This window comes from Mustela erminea, chromosome 5 (assembly GCF_009829155.1).
Source record: "Mustela erminea isolate mMusErm1 chromosome 5, mMusErm1.Pri, whole genome shotgun sequence".
Lineage (NCBI taxonomy): Eukaryota > Metazoa > Chordata > Mammalia > Carnivora > Mustelidae > Mustela > Mustela erminea.
The window spans coordinates 69,322,508-69,335,618 of record NC_045618.1 but is presented as its reverse complement, the minus strand read 5'-3'; the positions used below and the strand labels follow the sequence as shown (position 1 = coordinate 69,335,618).

At 41.5% G+C, this 13,111-nt stretch overlaps 1 protein-coding gene across 9 annotated transcripts in view; it reads right to left on the bottom strand.

Annotated features, from left to right (window-relative positions):
• Positions 1 to 13,111, bottom strand: part of GALK2 (galactokinase 2) — a 112,052-nt gene that overhangs the window by 1,849 nt on the left and 97,092 nt on the right. For all 9 annotated transcript variants that reach the window (XM_032343665.1, XM_032343668.1, XM_032343667.1 and 6 more), the window contains one exon: positions 7,511 to 7,712. In XM_032343665.1, the coding sequence (XP_032199556.1) occupies positions 7,511 to 7,712 (202 nt within the window). The remainder of the gene's footprint in view (positions 1 to 7,510; positions 7,713 to 13,111) is intronic.

The following is a 13,111-nucleotide window of genomic DNA, read 5'->3' as shown; positions in this document are numbered from 1 at the left end:
TGTCCCCCAGACATTCAGCTTATAGCCCAGTAGCTGAGCTAAGCCCAGACTCCTGTCATCCAGGGTGAGAAGCTTCTCTGACTATGGGGATTCTAGGAGATTCTAGGATAATTCTGAGTTCTGGGGCTAGTGAAGGGTCACTTTGCAACTTAGTGATTTGAAAGAAAAAACAAAAAAAAATAAGTTGTGATATGCAGTCACATCAGACTATCTTTCCCATGGAAGATGCTGGGAGGCGGGGGAGGTGTCGCTGAGGCATCTCTGGAAGACCCTAAAATCGGGGCATCAAAGCCACCTGGGGCATGGTCTGGAAAACAGGGTGCCCTCCTATGTGATTCTCTAAGATCCAAGATCCGCCATTGTGCTGAACCCAAGCCAACCAGGTCTTTTATGGTCGTCAATGGACTTCCAGGCATATTTTCTTACACTTTCTCATTTGAACAGTTTCTGAAAATTGTGGTTTCAAAACTGAACCTAAAGCAAACTGAGTGTTGTTTCTAACTGGCTACAAAACCCACAGGAATTGTGCCAAAAGGCTTATTTTCCTCAGACCCCTGCCAGTCTCCAGAAAGCAGAAGCTAGAAGTCTTTCTAGGTAAATATAGTCACTTCTGACTCTCCAGAGTTGCTCTGTCGCCACTCTGCCTGCTGCAGATGGAAATGGACTTGGCTGCATCACATGGTCTGAATTCATCAGGGCTCCTAATTCCCGAACAGAGGATGATAAATGATATGATCAATAGCCTTCTGTCCCTGAGTCAATGGCACTTGTGGTCACAAATCAGGGGGCTGCCCCAGTAGCTGGTCAGCAGCCTGCCTGGCTATATACACTCAAAAAGGCAGAAGGCTCCTGTCTGCAGTGTTCCAAACTGGACCTTTTTGTGCCCTTTGGCATATGCCGTAGAACTTCAGGGAGAAATCCAAAAGTTAGGAGACCAATTTAAGCTTTCTATTAAGAAAGAAAAGTAGGTGAGCCATGTTTTTCCTGTGAGAACAGTAAGATATTAAAAATACAGATCCTTGAGGTCTTGTACATCAGAGAAGTAATACAAAACTTATGAAAACCAAAACCCTAGATCCCCCAAATACCACTTCTTTGTGGTGACCAGATTGGAAATAATGTGGAAGGCTTAGTCAAAACAAAAAAAGCAGCCTCTGCCTTATTATGAGCACAGCCTACAAAACAAAGGCTAGGGCAGATGAGAGATGCAGATTATAAAGTATGTTCCCTTTGATCCTTTTATCGCTGAAAAGTACATTCATATAATTAATTTTCTAGGCACCCAATATAGCCTGACGAAAATTTCCTACTTACATGAACTGATTGGACCATAAAGCACTTACTAAGATACAAGGCGTAGACAAATGCAGCGGGGTGGAGGGAGATCCAGCAAGACCCAACTTTGCGATAAACTATAAAGAAAGAAAGCAGCAAGGAGTTGTGCCTTGTGGTTCAATCCAGTTTTATTCATTTGAAAATATTTATATATCATGCCAATGGATATTAAGTTAATTATTTCAGAATATTTTGAATTTAGAGATAGGTTATATCTCTCTAGCCCCAGCCCAGCACAATTCCAGACATTTGGTGGCTTTTAATAAATGCTTGTTTTAAAATCTCAAAATATAAATCCAGGCTGTTTATTTTCTTATTAAATTTATGTTAGAAAACTTCAATTATGGGCGCCTGGGTGGCTCAGTGGGTTAAGCCGCTGCCTTCAGCTCAGGTCATGATCTCAGGGTCCTGGGATCGAGTCCCGCATCGGGCTCTCTGCTCAGCGGAGAGCCTGTTTCCCTCTCTCTCTCTCTGCCTGCCTCTCCATCTACTTGTGATTTCTCTCTGTCAAATAAATAAATAAAATCTTTAAAAAAAAAGAAAACTTCAATTATGTGAAACAAAGTATAATAAAGAGATGATGTCCAAATAACTATAAAATATTTCTTTTGAATGAACAAAATATAATATTTTTAAAGATTTTACTTGTTTATTTGACAGAGAGAGAGAGCCCAAGCAGGGAGGAACAGCAGACAGAGGAGAGGGAGAAACAGATACCCCGCTAAGCAGGGAGCCCGATGTGGGACTCAATCTCAGGACCCTGGGATCATGACCTGAACTGAAGGCAGACGCTTAACGACTGAGCCGCCCAGGAGGCCCTGAACAAAATATATTTTTACAAGAAATAGCTAAATTTTAAAATAGAACTTTCTGGGGCACCTGGGTGGCTCAGTGGGTTAAGCTGCTGCCTTCGGCTCAGGTCATGATCACGCTCCTGGGATTGAGTCCCACATCGAGCTCACTGCTCGGCAGGGAGTCTGCTTCCCTCTCTCTGTCTGCCTCTCTGCCCACTTGTGATCTCTGTCTGTCAAATAAATAAATAAAATCTTAAAAAAAAATAAAATAAAATAGAACTTTCCAAGGCACATAAAACAATTTTCAGTTACATGTGAGACAGTTTACATATGCATGTTATATATAAATATAAGCTGTTAGTAATGTATTCTATATGTGGAAAGACTTCTAGCTTCTGCTTCAAAGCCTAGAATCTTCTGGCTACAATCTCAGGAAAACAGACCTTCCAGAACAATTTCTATGATTTTTGCAGCCAAGTTAAAAACACTTTCAGATTGCTTTAGATTCAAGAAACCACAAACTTCAAATACTGTTCAAATGAGAAAGTATAGGAAAATATAACTGTAAGTCTATATGAGGAATGTAAACCACTAAAGGCTCTGAAAGACCAGTTGAGTTGTTTCCTACAAATGGTATAGATATGGATAGTGGTGGGGTGGGGGACAGTAAGTGGAAGACAGACCCAAAGAGAAATGAGCCCCTAAGTGCAGCTTAAGTGGGCCCCTCCCTTTATCTGGCAGAGTGTGAAGATGAGCCTTGAGATCATGGGGAAAGGAACATACAAATATGGGTTTACACTTCATTCTTCCCCAACATGGTCAAGAGAATGGGTGCAAGAGGCTGAGCAGCATAGCTGTGGAATAAAGTTTGAAAAGACTTCTGAAGAAGACAACAAATTAGCTTCTGTAATCTTTGTTAGCCTATTAACATTTGTCATTCATCTTCCTTAATAGCTTGGACAATGATGCAGTATTGATGAGGTCTCTAATTTCAGCAAGTGTCAAAGAGAAACAAAAGGCATGAACTATTTTTTCTTAAGTATAACCAGGAAAACCAATAACAAATGAGCTGTCTCACATATAACTGACTTGGTTTCAAAATTGCTGTGTGTTTCTCAATGAATCCTACTTTACAATTTAGCTGTGTCTTAAAATTTATATGTTGTTCATTTAGTAGAGTTATTTTATAATTGGAAAAGCTTCATCTTTTTCTTTCATTGTTATACTTTCACATGACTGAGGTTTTCTAACATGAATTTAATAAAAACAATAAACAGTCTAACTGCATAAATGTAGTTTCCTTCTCCCTCCCTCGTCCTTTCTTTAGATGCTAAACTGATTTTCTCTTAAACAGTAAAAGCCTCAACTGAAAAAATATCCTTTCTCTCCCCCTCTTCTCTCCACTTGGGTCATGTGGTGCTGCTTCTTATACACGGTCCTTGGAGGCCAGCTACCTAGAGATGCCTTCTGAATATAGTCTAGCTTGGATCACATTAAGATTGCAGCTTGTATGACAGGTATTGGTGAGGATGTGGAGAAAGGAGAGCACTCCGGCACTGTTGGTGGGGATGCAAGCTGGTACAGCCACTCTTGGAAACATTATGGGGGTTCCTCACAAAGTTGAAAATAGAGCTACAATCCAGTAATCACTCTACTAGGTATTTTGTATCCAAAGGATACAAAAACACGAATTCAGAGGGATGCATGCATCCCAATATTTATAGCAGCATTATTTACAACAGCCAAGTTATGGAAATAGCCCAATTGTCCATCGGTTGATGAATGGATAAAGAAGATGTGATATATATGTATGGACACACACACACACACATACACACTAAGGAATATTATTCAGCCATAGAAAAGAATGAAATCTTGCCATTTTCAATGACATGGATGGAAGTAGAGAGTGTAATGCTAAGTGAAATAAGTCAGAGAAAGACAAATACCATATGATTTCTGGAATTTAAGAAACTAAACAAATGAGCTAAGGGAAAAAGGGAGAGACTGAGAGAGAGACAGATAGAGGAGGCAAACCAAGAAACAGACCCTTACCTATAGAGAATGAACTGCTGGTTATCGGAGGGGAGCGAGCCGGGAAAGGATGAAGTAGGCGATGGGGATGGAGGAGTGCACTTGCCGTGATGAGCACAGGGTGATGTATGCAAGTGTTCAATCACTCTATTGTACACCCCAAACTAGTATTACACTGTGTGTAACTAATTGGAATTTAATAAAACCTTTTAAAAATTAAACTTAAAAGATTTTAGCTTGTATGTAGTGCCCTAGGTATCTAGGCATTAACTCCATCAGTTAGTTGTCTTTTCATGCTCATAGTTTCCAAGCAGGACTTCAGGAAAATAAAGGAATTTTGAAGTGCCACAAGTGCACTAGAAAGTAAAGATGGTCTTTGGCCTTGCTCTTCCTCGCACCCATTTCAGTTGCCTTCTGCCTTCTTCTGTCTCCTGAAAGGCAACCAACCTTCTCAGGCTGCCCAGTCTTGGTCACACCTTCCCCACTGATGTTAACATTTTTATTTTATTTATTATTTTTTATTATTATCATCATTCTTACTGTCATTATTTTGATTGTTAACATTTTTAAAGGGACAGGGATGTTTGGAGCTGATCATGATTCTTAAACAAAATAATACCCTCCCAGAAGTTGAGTTATGTACCTTGCCAGGGCCCTTCCCAGCACTGCCTCTGCCGGGCCCAGCGAACAGTCACAAAGCTTCAGGAGCAACCAGGGCTTAAGTGAGTCTCATTTTTCACTGAATCTTCCCATCCTTTTACCCTCTACTACTCTCCATTAGCCATCTTTCTCTCCCAGTTTTAACCACCCCACATCACCACTATCTTTTTCATTCTTCTGCATTCCTCCCCTCCCCCTTCCATCCACATACACAAAAGTTTTAAAGCTCTTGAAAATAGGGCTTAGACTTCAGTGTCACGTAGGACAAAAATGCTCTATTGGAAAGCATTTGCTGGCTCAAGGCAGGAATGGCATCAGTGAGAGCTCCCGGGGGCTATCCTCAGGTTCCTCTGCCAGGTAGGACCTTTAAGTAATTGGGAACCAATGGGAACATTTGAGGAATACCTGCTGGTCACAGTGACAGCAATGGAAAAAATAATTATATAAGACATTTAAGGACCAGACAACTATTCTGGCCAATATTTGCAACATGCCAAAAGGTAATCTTTCAATATGGGAAACTTGGTCCCTATATGGTTATGGAGTAAGCAGAAACTAATTTTGATGCTTAGCAATTGACTTTCCAAACATAAACAACCACAAAAAGGGGAGTGCGCTCCTTAAACTAGACACAACCGAATTTCCCTCAGAAAACCAATACAGCAGATGAAAATGGGCTAGACAGAAATATTTTAAGAAATAAAGTGCTTTAAGTGTTAAATTCAAGTATTAAGCTATTAAAAAAGGAGCTTTCAAAAACAAGTGAAATAATAAATAAAAGGTGCACTTCTAAACCCTTTCAAGACACAGCCACTAACTCTTTCACTGGAACCCAATCTTTAAAAATATATAGACCTGGAGTGCCTGGGTGGCTCCATCAGTTACATGGCTGCCTTTGGCTCAGATCATGATCCCTAGGTCCTGGGATGGAGCCCTGTGTCTCAGGCCAAAAACCCAGGAGTCAGCTCGATACTTGTCTTTCACGCACACAGTGATGTTTTGAATCTTTCTGCCAGGCTCATCTGGCATCAGATCCATTAGCGCTTCCACTGCTACCTTTCTCCACCCAAAGCCAGAGTCCTTCTGATGGCTGATGGCCCATGAGGCCCCATGTGGTATGCCTCACGCTACCTCTCATACTTCATCACCTGCTACTCTCCCCTTGACTGCCCTCCAACCTCACTGCTTAGCTAGCTGTTCCTCACACGCGGCAGCCATGTCCCCACCCCAGGGCCTATGCACTGGCCATCTCCGTTCTTCACTTCCTTCAGGTCTCTGCTCAAACATCACCTCCTCAGAGAAGCCTTCTTCAACCAATTCCTAGAAAGATTAGCCACCCCAACCTTGGTGCTTTCTATCCCTTCTGTGCTTTTTTTCATAGCACTTATTACTACCACTCCATTTATTTTTCATTGTCACCTCTCTCTTTCCCCATGAGAATGTAGGCTCCAAAAGAGCAAGAGCTGATTGGCCATCCCCGGAAGAGAAAGTTCTTTAGGGAATTCCAGGAGACTGACAAATGCCCTTCCACTGCCTTTCAGGTGGGATTCAAACTATTCCACTACCTTCCAGGCAAAGACACTTCTTCCTGATTCCTGCACAAATCATTCCACTTCCTCTTATTTCCAGAACTGAACAATATTTGTCACTTCCATTTACTGGGCCCTTGATACTTTCAGAAAAGAGCACTTATAAGGGAACAAGCTCTGGAAGGCTTTTTGGCAATTAATGAGCAAACTCTGACGTCAGCAGAAGGATTCTCATCAATGCTATGTTCAAATCTCTCTACAAGTTGGGTTATACATGCCAGTTGTGATCACTGGAGCTAGTTGATTTAAACTTTTCAGGCTAGGAGTGTGGCAACGAGTGAGGCAAGCCATAGGCGCCAAGTGGTTAATTACATTCTCATGACTAATTGCAGGCAGTTCTGTATCATCTTCTCACAGTGGAAATAACATCTAGTCATTTGAGTGTTCTCCCAATTTCCCTTTCAGTTCTCCCAAGGTCAATGAAATCCCTTCTGGGTAAAGTGACCATTCTACTCTATCCATTATCCCCATTCTCTAACAATTATAAGGAAGCTGTTCTCAAGCTTTGTGAAAGAGTTTTCCTCTTTACATTTCTGTCTCAACCAAACATTTATAAAAGATGCTTTCGTCAAATCCTTATTTCTCCAAATTGCCTAACCTAAATCTGGAAGGCAGGACATGCTGGCCTGCCGAGTAATTCCTTCAGCAACCTCCCCTGCCCCTGAATACACTCTGCACGGGTTTCAGGCCCTCTTTCTGTTTTCTGCCTTCTTTTGAATAAAGCTACCGAACTCAGGACACCAAACAGAAGATGCTGGCAGGGCCACCGTTATAGTGATGAAAATAGGATGAGAAAGCAACAACAGGACCCCTGTCTAAGGAAAGCTTCCTGAAATACCAAGTCATCCCAAGATGGAAACGGGAAGAACTGATTCCAAACCTGCAGCCTCATAAAGCTGTGGAGTCAGGTCTCTGGAATCTTTCTCCCTCAAATATTTAGGAGAGAACAAGTTCAGGCCTATATACAACACCTCAGAGAGGAAGCGGGGAAGGATCGCCTTTCACTTAGAAGGTTATGAAAATACTGCAGTTTTCATCCATTAACAGTTTCTTTGGCAGGGTCCCCCCGCCGCCACCACGCTGCTCTCTCAGCCTCACCGACAGATGTCCACCAGCTGGTCCAGCTCGGGGCAGCTGCACTCGTACATGTCCCGGCAACTCGCATGGCTCTGGTTCATTAACTCTCCCAGCAGCTGGACCGTGTCGTCAGGTGCTTCTTCACATATCTTCTTAAATTGGAGCACCCGCGCGGCCTCGCTGTACACGTGCTTGGCCCGCTGGTAGAGTTTGAAGATGGGCACTTAGGAAGAAAAGGGACAGGGAACAAGAGGAGACATATTTACCGGACAACCCAGTGCAAGGAAAAGTCGTCACTGAGGACTTCCATTTCTATCTTCATTCTCAATACCTTAGACTTTAAATAGGTCTCTCTTTCACCAAAAGAAATCTTCTTATCTACATCTGTTCCTTTCCAAGTCAGTTTTATTTTTTTCTTGATATGGAATACAGTCTCAGAAGTACGCTTTCTTCCCATCATTCTGCACACAGAGACGTGTGCACACATGTGCATGCAAACTAACTCATCCCTTTGGGAGGGGGAGGTGAGTTGTACTAGGCACTACCTATACCTCAGGCCCTTTAGAGGCATGACTGTCTCGTGTCATTCTCCTCACAGCACTGGGGGACTGGCAGCCTGATCCTTGTTAAACAGATAGCAGGCTGAAATGACATGCCTGAGGTCACACATCCAGAAACTAGAGAAGCAGAATATCAATAAGGATGTCTGATCCCCAGGCCACATTCCTTCCACTGTGACCCACCAGAAAGGAGCACTGAAAATGCTTATGCTGGCATTTCTATTTATAAAAATGTATCCTAGACATAAGCACAATTACATATGTATACACACACATATACATGTACAACAGCATTATCTATCATAGCAAAAAACAGGAAACAACTTAAATGTCTAATAACAGGGAACATTCTAAAAATTAAGCTACATCCATTAAAAAATGTTACTGCTATTAGATACTCAGATTCTAAGACAATTTACTTATGGGAAATTATTCACTATCAAGTGAAAAAACAAGATACACAACTGTACGTACAACTGATATTAATTTTGCATTCACATATATGTGTATTTATGTAAATTTTAATTTCTTTTTTTTTTAAGATTTTATTTATTTATTTGAGAGAGAGAGGTCACAAGTAGGCAGAGAGGCAGGCAGAGAGAGGGGGGGAAGCAGGCTCCCTGCCGAACAAAGAGCCCGATGCGGAGCTTGATCCCAGGACTCTGAGATCATGACCTGAGCCGAAAGCAGAGGCTTAACCCACTGAGCCACCCAGGAGTCCTTAATTTCTAAAAATTCAAAGAAAGCATCAAAATATTAACAGTTGTCATCTCTGTGGTAATTATGGGTGATTTTATTTTCCCCTTAACACATTTCTATACTTTCTAGATTATCCACAATGACTCTGACTTCAGTTACAGAAACACATCCTACTGCGATGGCTTAATAATGATTATACACTCCCTTGAATAACAACTGGGACCTTCTTACTGTTTTCAGTATTGCCGAAGTGGCTGAGGGGGTGCTGTGGGCCTGGGGAATTTGTGATTATATGGAAGCTTACCCAGTCTACTGGAAAGAGCCAGGTCTGTGAATCACAAGGTCTGTCATTTCTTCTCAGCTCTATGACAATTAGCTGTACCCAGTTGCTACCTCTACATGGTTCTATTTTCCCATCTCTAAAACGAGGCTGAGAATTACTTCCGGGTCTAACATTTCATGATTCTATGAAGATCTCCTTCCAAGCCTTTCCCCTTCCCCCATGTTGTTAGATGTTGTAAAGAGGATGCCGTGACTATTACCTCCTGTCTGCACACTCAGTTCTACTCTCTGCTCTGCCTCAGGAGGCTGACAAGTATGATTATACCTCCTTGGTTCCCTTGCGGTGTAGACTAGGAAAAGGAAGTTCCTTGAGAAATGGGAGGAAAGAGAGTAGGTCAGAGGATTTATTCCCCAGCTCCTTCCTTGCAGCTGGTTCTGCCACTCCACTGGAGGACAATGAACATCCTTTCAAGGTGGCCTTTTCTACATGACTTGATCCTCCAGTGTCAGCCTGCAGCTTCCTCTCCTAGACTTTTACTACTTTTTCAGAGGTGCTGTCACAGTTCTCTTACAAACGAACAAATTTTATTAAAAGTTTCAGGTCACATATTTTTCCCTTCCACAGCACTGTCCAACTCTTGGAGATTGAGAAAAAGCCAGCCATGGCTAGAGGAACCTAAGCCATTCTTAGGATCTGTGTAAAGTTCAGTAAGTACAAGGGTGGGGCTACCTTTCTATAAATTAATAAAAAAAAATCAAAGTTTTCTTTCAAACATTCTCAATTCAGTCATATTCGGTAAATTAAACTTATAGTTAACTGCTTGCATTAATGAAATGATGCAAATTCTTATGAATTTTCCTGTCCTTTTTCAAAGAGGATCTAAATTCAGTCATCAAATCTAGTCAGTTCTTTTGCAACATGTCTTGTAATCATCGCTCCCTTATATTGCCACTGTCATCACCCAAATTTACACTTTTATTCCTTTTTCCCACTTGAACTATTTTGCAGTAGTTTCTAAATTGATATCCCTGTCTTAATCTCTCCTCCCTGCAACCTCCCTTGAGGATGACACTGCCAGACTGAGCTCCTGACAGACAGCCTTACTCAGCTACTGCCCCAAACCTTCTGCCTCACCAGTGTTTCACAGAATTCAGATTCCCGCCCTCAGCACGCTCCGTCCCAGCAGGATGTATTCCCTCCAGCCAAACTCCCCTACTCTTACCCAAACACTATTTGCTTCTCAGGATACTTGGTCGCCACATAGAAATCATTTCCTGTCCTTTCTCTCTCTCTCAAAATTTTACCTGTTTCAGTTTTAATTTTTTATGCTCAGAGAAGCCATGATGGCCCCAGCTAGAAACTCGCTCTTGACTCTACACCGCTCTTGCAGTCCATCATTAAATTCTGTCCATATTAAATTTTCCCAGTTGTTTAAATTTCAGTTGATTTACACCAGGATCTGAACAAAGGGGACACATTATGTTTCATTGTTATATCTAATAAGTTCCTTTTAATCAAGAATTCACAGTGACTTTTGATAGTCTGGATTCCCAGTGTCATGTATGTAAAATACAGGCACATTTCAAGGCTATAGCCAGGAATAAAACTCAATATAGTCCAGTAGGGACAGTATGCTTTAGTTTTTCTTTAGGATTACATAGTCCTTTAGGATGAAATATTTTCCACTGGGATTAAATATTCTAAAATAGAAACCATCCAGGAAGGTTTTTTTTTTTTTTTTTTAAGATTTTATTTATTTATTTGAGAGAGAGAAAGAGCACAAGCAGGGGAGGGGCAGAGGAAGAGGAAGCAGCTTCTCCTGAGCAGGGAGCCCAATGTGGGGCTCAATCCCAGGCCCCTGGGATCATGACCTGAGCCAAAGGCAGAGGCTTTACCAACTGAGCCACCCAGATGCCCCTAGAAAGGTCTCTTATACTAAACCTTAGGACTGGTGTTTTGCTTTGTGACAAGAAACATTCAGAATGCACCAAGCAGATGACCAGAACCTCACAAACCTGGCACCTTCTCGAATCTATTCTCCATTGCACAGTGTTTCACACAAGATTTCTGAGTAGGCACATCTGCCGAGGACTCTGGCAGGGCATTCTGAAGGTACATGACAGACCACCATGGCTCACACCCACCCCCCCACCAAAGGTAGTAACTCCAACAACAACAAGGGACAGGGCAGAAAGGGCATCTGGTTTCAATTGTATATAAAAATCTTGCCACAGGCTACAAAAGATTTGGAGACCACCCTTTGGAAGGAAAAGCAGTTCTGTGTTGGCTGGACATCACAAATGCTCTTTGGATCCAGGATTCTGGCTTGTTATGTGCTGGCAATTCATCGGGTCTCTTGTTACTCAGATACCAAAAAATCCAAGAAAATCTGAAACTTTATCCACAATAGCTTTCTTCCCTGTCCAGTGCACTTTAAAACCGGATGTTCCAACTGTCTATAAGTTCTTACAATCCTTGAGAGCAATTATTATATTAAAAGATGAAGGAAGTTGTTTCTTACTATATTCACCACATGCGTGATTACTTCCAAGGCAAATTTAATTTAAGAATATAACACCAGACACTATTAATGTCCCATCCTATCATAGGAAATTTGAGGCTTCAAAGCAGGACATACCCCATAGACTTTGAAAGATTGACTTTCTCCAGCGTGAATCTTAGATAATGACTGAGTCTAATCCTGAAATCATGACACAGATTCTAAGATCTATCTAAATAATCATGACCATAAACATTTAAACTGCACAAGCCGCTGAATAAATTCACTAGTATAATAATTCTGTTAGCTCTAAACTTCCCCTTCCATCTGACTTCCTAGGTCAGTACACTCACCACATGAGCTCCTGCCGGAGGCCCAGGCATGAGCTGTTTTGTTCGCCTGGAATGCTTCTCCCCTTGATCTTGACATGGCTGGACGCCACTTGTCATTCAAGCCTCAGCTGTCACAGCTTCAAGGAGACCTTCCCTCAACTCCAGAGTAACTCCCTCGCATATGTATTCTCTCGATTTCTATTTTATTCTCCCAATACTTACTACCATCCCAAATGTCTTGCTTATATATTTGTTCATCAGTTTGTGTTTGTTTCTCACCACTAGAAGATCAGCCCTGGGAAAGCAAGGGCCTTCCTTGTCTACAGAATTTCACTTTTGCATCTTCAGCAGCTGAAATAGGGTCTGGCATACCACGGGGGCTCAATAAATGTTCACTGAAGGAATGGTCAGTTCCTTGTCTTCATGGCAAAACTTGGCGAAGTAAACAATTATGGGACAAATGCAATAGACAAGACCTACTATATTGGCAGTTTATGCTTACTAGCACCTTCACCAAAAAAAGTGGGAAAAGCTGACTAAAAGAAGATTAAAAGACAATTAGTAAACTCCCGTGTCCAAAGTGTACCTAATACCCATTATCACAGATGACAGAATTGTTTATATTGTGTTTTGCTTCACAGATGTAGAAGAAAGGAGATTTCTAAAACAAACAAGAAGTGTTTCAAATAAAAGGGAAGGAAGAGAAATAGATCATCAAAATTAGTTAAGATAATTTTTTTCTGTTAGACAATCTTTGTAACAAAAAGCTGTCTGCTGCTCACTTTTACCTTAAAAGGATGGCCACATAGCTTATGATCAGAACCCATCTCTAATCAATGGATCTAAAAAGGGGAACAGATGATTGGTTCTTTTGCTGTATCTTCGGTGAGAAAGGATGAGAAAGAGTCTGTGGCAGAGGTAACACACCAGGCACCGTTTCCTCATAAAAGCTCTAAGAGCGGCTGGTCAACAGGAGATGGGGGACATGCCTATTCAATTTCTAAAAGAGTCCCACTGATTTAATCTAACTCAATTTTTTTTTTTTTTTTTTTTTACTTACAAGACTTTTTATTACCTCATCTTCTACTAAGAGTGATGACAAAAGGCCTGAGCAAGATGGCCATCTAGCATCAGTCAACAAACAGTTCTTATTGAGCACCTGCTATGTGCTGCATACCATGCTCCAAATGATAGGAAAGACATGTGAAATAGGAGCCCTGGATGTGAGGAACTCAACAACTCAGTTAA